Here is a 6,000-nt window from a genome sequence, read left to right on the forward strand (position 1 = left end):
CAAATACCTTTAAAAACATTTACAAATACTATCAACCGTATTTTCAAATATGTTTGCACATATTTCCAAGTACTTTTAAACATATTCACAAGATATGTTAGCACGTATTTATAAGTAGTACTTACAAATACATTTGTATTTGCCAGTCAAAAATGTTTACTCCAGGCTGCCAGTTCTGTAGAAATTTGACTGTTGAGAAGCTGCGAGTGATTTGAAAGCTTTACCTAACAGCTTACTCATTTTTTTTTCTAGTTGTTAGACATTGATCACATAATTTGTTGGAATTAATTTCCTGTATTTCTTTCCTTTCCAACATCTCTTATTACTGTTTGTAATCTGACGTCCGTTACGAGTAATCATGCGTGCGTGCGATAAATGATTTCTCCTTTCTTCCTCGTATTTCTTCCCTTATCTCCTTGAACCCTATCCGTATCATAAACGGCGTCTGATTCATAATGCCTGATCACATTTGCTGCGGCCCTCCGGCTAATGTACTTTGCTCGCTCTCGGGGGACGGTGAGTAAAACGCTTTGTGCATGCAGGCTGGCTTCAAGGTTATGCTGTATACCTGGCCTGGCAGATTTTGAGGCTCCATCTGATTTCAAATGGCAATACCCCCAACCCCCCCCCCCCCCTCCTTTTATCTGGCCAAGACAATGTATCACTCCGACATGCATGTGTTGGTGCCAGACTGCACTCAAAGCCATTAAGGTTCCCTCACCTGTTCCCCGATACATCATCAATCAGGAGCATTTCTGTGATTAAAACAAAAAAAAATAAAAAATAGTGCTTTGCTTCTGGAAAGGTTCAAACTGGTCTGAAATGATCGCTTTGTGTTTTTATTACCTGCCTTCCGAGAAACTTTTCTCCCCGCGAGGTAAGATCTGACATCTGGATGGAATTCCAAACCGCCTCGTTGTTTCTGGTCCCGCTTCATTTTCATCCGTGTCATCGATGTGCATGCCTTCTCTCATTAAAGTCTTGCCTGTCTGTTGCAAGATGGATTCCCTTTCACTTTTTGAATGTTTGCTCATGGCATCGATCATGTCGCAAGATTGTTGATCATGTTGCTCTACTTGAGAAAAAAAATATATTTTATTGTAAATTTAGAACAGATATAATATGCGATTAATTTGCGATTAATCGCAGGTTAACTATGCAAACCATTTCATTAATTACCGTTACAAATTGTAATCAACTCACAACCCTGTTATGTAAACAATATATGCATATATATTGTGTATATGTGTGTGCATGTGCACGTTTTTATTTACAGTACGATGAGTTTTAATTTGTAATTTCTGATACTTTCAGAAAAAAAAAAAAAGTGTAAATCTTGATGTTGTTCTTTGTTGCGGAGAGTGCCAACATCATTCAAAACTCCGTCCTGAGTCAGCATCGACACAAATGAATGTGCCTTGCCATATTCCGGACCGTACAAATTCTCCCCTCTCTTTCTCCACAGTTGACCAAAGCATGTTTGAGAATTCTGTTGCCCAGCAACAGAGTCCCCAGAGCGCCAGGCAAGGCCAGGCCTCCACCAAAAGAAGGCCGGCATCCCCAAACCCCAACACGGGCGGCGGCGGCTCCTCGGACTCTCCTTCCTCGGGAAGCCAACAGAGGCTGAAAAATGCAATTAATCTGGGCAAGGCCGTCGGGGCAAAGGTGAGCAATTGTGCACGAGCGCTTTGTTGCTGTCAAATGTATTTCTGGAACGGAAAAAATAAATAAATAAACTCAAGCGCTTGACATGTTACTACTCCTCCTCCTCCTACCATTTAAGATGAATGACCTGTTGAGGAGAAAAGAATCCAGCCACGTGGGGGACATCGGGGTCACTGAGGTCAACAAGAACGCCGGGGCAGCTTGGACTTGCGTGGACCAGCTCAGCCAAAATTCTGCAAACAGGTACGAGACATGGATTTATATATATATATATATATATATATATATATATATATATATATATATATATATATATTAGTGTTGTTCCGATACCGTTTTTTGGCTCCCGATACCCAGCTTTGCAGTATCGGCCGATACCGATACTTAAGGTTTTTTTGTTTTTTTTTAAATCAACATGAAAAAGCTGTCCTGCCATTGGTTCAGAGCATTCAAGGGCCAATAGGATATCTTAGATCGGCATGCAGTGAACATGTCACATATCAGTGAATGTCGTGCACGAGCAAGACACAAAATGCTGCATCCAAAATCCTATATTAGCGTTGGAATTAATGGTATCGGCATGTTACTTTGATTTGGGGTCTTTGCACAATGTTGTCATTCCGACGTCTATTGAATACGTCAGCAAGAGCCTTGAATTAAACACACAAATTCTTTCATCACTGAACGATTACAAGCTGAAACAAAATCCTTGACATGCCGCAAAATACTTAATTGGCCGGCATCTTGACCCTTTTGCCCTAATATCGTTCATTCGCCACAGCTCGAGTAATTATATTTTTGAAGCCGCTCTCTGAATCCTCTAATTGGGATGCTTCAAGGTTTGCAAGTCCGAACCTCAGCAAGAGGCCAACCAGTTAACTGTCAAACCTGCGGAAGCCTTATTAAAATTGGGCCCGAGGTTGCAGAGTCCCAAAGGATGCAGCGCTCATTTCTGAGCAAAATACAGAAACAGCTGCACAAAAAAACACAAACAAGTAAACACTCACCAGTTTTTGCTGCATATTTATATTGTAAAAGACCCGAGAGGTATTCGACCACCGCGTCAGCTTCTCAGCTCTTCTCACACATATATATGATCGTCGACTTGCTGGATTCAGTAAGAACAATTCCATGTCACCATGTTATTGTTGAAAATATTCATCACGATTATTTTGTTAATAATTGAAATCACGATGAGGACGATCATTTTATTTTTTATTTTTTGCTACAAAACAAAACAAAAAAAAAGTTTAAATGTAAAAAATATTAAAGACAAATAAAAATCTTTGGAACACTATAATTATGCAAGTTCCTTTTGGACACATTTTTTTTTTAATTAAATTAGTTATTTAAAAAAAAAAATAAAAGCTGCACATGTATACATTTACACAACTCAAGTTACTATCAACTCATTCAAACCCAAAAACACATAAATACGTATTTTAATACTTTGTCCTTCCCTACCAAAAACATATTAATACGTTTTTTGGGTTGGAATGAGTTAATAGTAACTTTGAGTTGTTTAAATTTATACATGTGTACCTTTTAAAAAAAAAAAATGTAAACGTATAAATACGTATTTTAATACTTTGTCCTTCCCTACCAAAAACGTATTTATACGTTTGTTTTTTCAATGCTAGAGCACACAGAAGGCTTTGATGCAGCTTCTGACCTAAATAGGTCGCTTAAAGCAATGGTATTTGACAAAATAAGGCCAGCAGGTGGCAGCAGAGTATAAGAGAGCAACCAGGGCCATGTTAAAACAAGGTCTTTTTCCCAGTGTTTTCAACAGGTTTGTGAATAATGATGGAACTTTGCTATATTCTAATGTTAGTTACTACAAAACGGAAATACTTTTTTTTTTTTTTTTTTTTTTACTTAAAACCTTCATTCTTTTCATTTATTGCATAACAAAAACGTCTCCTCCCATCTTCAGCCATTTTCCCTTCGACCCCTTCCCCCGGCTCGACCCGCCGCCGCCGTCAGGAAAGAAGCGCCTCCCTCGAGCGTTGAAGACCACCCGAGACATGATGATCTCCTCCGACCCCGTGGTGTCTTCGCCAGATGCCGCAGACTTGTCCTCGCCGCAAAAGACGCCCCTCCTCCCCACGGAGGAGCCCACAAGCGCGGAGGACGCCCAGAAAGGTGAACTTGGCGACGGGTCAGCGGATATCGGCTCTGCTGCCGAGCCGGCGGAAAAGACATCCGAGCTAACGGGAAGCAACGGAAAAGCCGCGCTAACGGGAGAAGACTCCGGCGGAGCTTACGCGGAGGAGCGCCAGATCCGGTTATCAGTACCGGACCTCATCAACAAGGATCCCCCGCTACCGGAGACGCGAGCTAAAAGCTGCGACGTGTGGCAGAAGGCGTCAGATGCGGACTCCAGGATGGCCTCCACCCCGTGCGCGGGCAAAACTCGATGCCGCATCAGCCTGAGCGAGGACGTCTCGGTTGGCGATGGCGGCAAGGACGAGCAAGTCAGTCTGGAGGACACGGAGCCGCACCCGGATCTGTTGTCCTTTGACTAAGTCCAAGATGCCGCCACAGGTGGCAAATCCGGGTCCAGAAAGGAAAAACCACTAATCTGTATATATGACTGGATAGCCGATAGATGGCCAGGCTGCCATATTTGCTCCACCCAAGAAATGTTTCTCGCCATACGATCCGATACATTTACAGTCTGGAACATTTAACACAGTACTTAGTAGAAACAACATGGTTTATGGTGTTTTACATTTGTTAAACCTAAATAAGAGGACTTCAAACATTTTACAGCTTGCCTTATATACAAATAAATTATATATATATATATATATATATATATATATATATATATATATATATATATATATATATATATATATATATAATATTAATGATGTTGAGTACAGGAGGAAACATGTTTTCTTTTCTGCCAGTGAAAGTTTTTGTTTTTTTTGTGTGTGTGTTTTTTTAAGAAATCCGCCAGTACCGAAAAAAAATAAATTGTTTAAAAAAATAATAATAATAAAATAAAATAATACTTTTCCCCCCACTGGCAGATTCTTAAAAAAAAAAAATACTGGCGGATTCTGACGTTTAAAAAAAGAAAAAAAAACACGGTGGCTAGCTTTAGCCACGTGTTTAGCTTTAAACACGGTGGATAGCTTTAGCCACGGTGGCTAGCTTTAGCCACGGTGGCTAGACCATGACAAGGTTTTTACTTTGTGGACCTTGATTTGCCTCTTTTGACTCTCATTGGTCTTCATTTTTATTGAATGGCCAAGGACACGAACAACAACAACAACTAAGCTGCACTCCAATCAAAACAGTTTCAAAAACGGACCATCCAGCTCCAGGATTTCTTGGAAAAGGGAACACGTGAGTTCAGAAACCAAAAATACCTAAATCTGTTTTTCTTGTACTTTTTGTATTATTTTAAAGCCTTTTTCAGTCAAAGTCCAGCTTCTCAGGGCTGTTTGGTTTCTGGCAAACTTCAGCCTCCATCGGAGATTTTGTTGATTTAAAATGAAAGAACTTTTACATTATGTTTGAAAATGATAACTGACTGCATTTTAACCACTTTTTTTTTTTTTTTTACTGACATCTGATTTGATAATGAAGTGACCACTAACGCAACACTGAAGTGAAAAAGAGGATGAAGAAATTGTTTGAAATTGTCACGTAATGAGGAGAAGGAAAAGCGAGTGGGTCAGCAGCGGTCGTAAGCGTTTTGGGAATTCTGCTTTTAGCCAAACGTCGCTCTGACTGGTTGCAATTTCAAAATATCGGTCAAAGACGTCTATTGCCGTCAATGGCAGCAAACGTGTTCATTTGAATTCACATCAATCTGACATACAACAAAAGTATTTGTAGTGTTTGTTTCATTTAATTCAAACATGGAGCAAAGTCGAGTGGAGATGTTTGAGGAGAATTTTGGGACTGTTTGGAAATTTCCGTTGCAAAAAAACGAGCAGACAACCGAATCAGACCGATGAGAGGTTGATGGATAACTGAATGTATTGAAAGCGAGCTGATGTTTTTTGAGAGGTGGAGGAAAAGCGGACTGCACTGATCATTCTACGGTTACGCGGACGACCAAAGACGTAATTGTCTAAATCAATCGTTTTATTCTTTTTATTTTCTACGTGTGATTGAAAAGAAGTCCTAATTCATACTCCAGACTTTTCCCTTTCAAACTTTTTATTCAGCTTGTTTGCAGTTTTTTTTTTTTTTTTGGGGGGGGGGGCATTCCTGTCGACACAAATGGTCGTCGTAAAAAATGCACACAAATTCCAAGCCCCTAAAAATGACAAAGTGAGGTTACACAAGTGGCCTCTAAAAGTGACCAACGGG

At 40.1% G+C, this 6,000-nt stretch overlaps 1 protein-coding gene across 4 annotated transcripts in view; it reads left to right on the forward strand.

Annotated features, from left to right (window-relative positions):
• Positions 1-5,192, forward strand: part of nos1apa (nitric oxide synthase 1 (neuronal) adaptor protein a) — a 57,672-nt gene extending 52,480 nt beyond the window's left edge. For 3 of the 4 annotated variants that reach the window (XM_077533569.1, XM_077533567.1, XM_077533568.1), the window contains exons 11-13: positions 1,466-1,665; positions 1,784-1,908; positions 3,602-5,192. In XM_077533569.1, the coding sequence (XP_077389695.1) occupies positions 1,466-1,665; positions 1,784-1,908; positions 3,602-4,193 (917 nt within the window). In that variant the 3' untranslated portion in view covers positions 4,194-5,192. Of the gene's footprint in view, positions 1-1,465; positions 1,666-1,783; positions 1,909-3,601 lie in introns of those variants that run through there. The other variant, XM_077533571.1, reaches the window with a different exon arrangement.
• The last annotated feature ends 808 nt before the right edge of the window (positions 5,193-6,000 follow it).

This window comes from Festucalex cinctus, chromosome 10 (genome assembly GCF_051991245.1).
Source record: "Festucalex cinctus isolate MCC-2025b chromosome 10, RoL_Fcin_1.0, whole genome shotgun sequence".
NCBI lineage: Eukaryota > Metazoa > Chordata > Actinopteri > Syngnathiformes > Syngnathidae > Festucalex > Festucalex cinctus.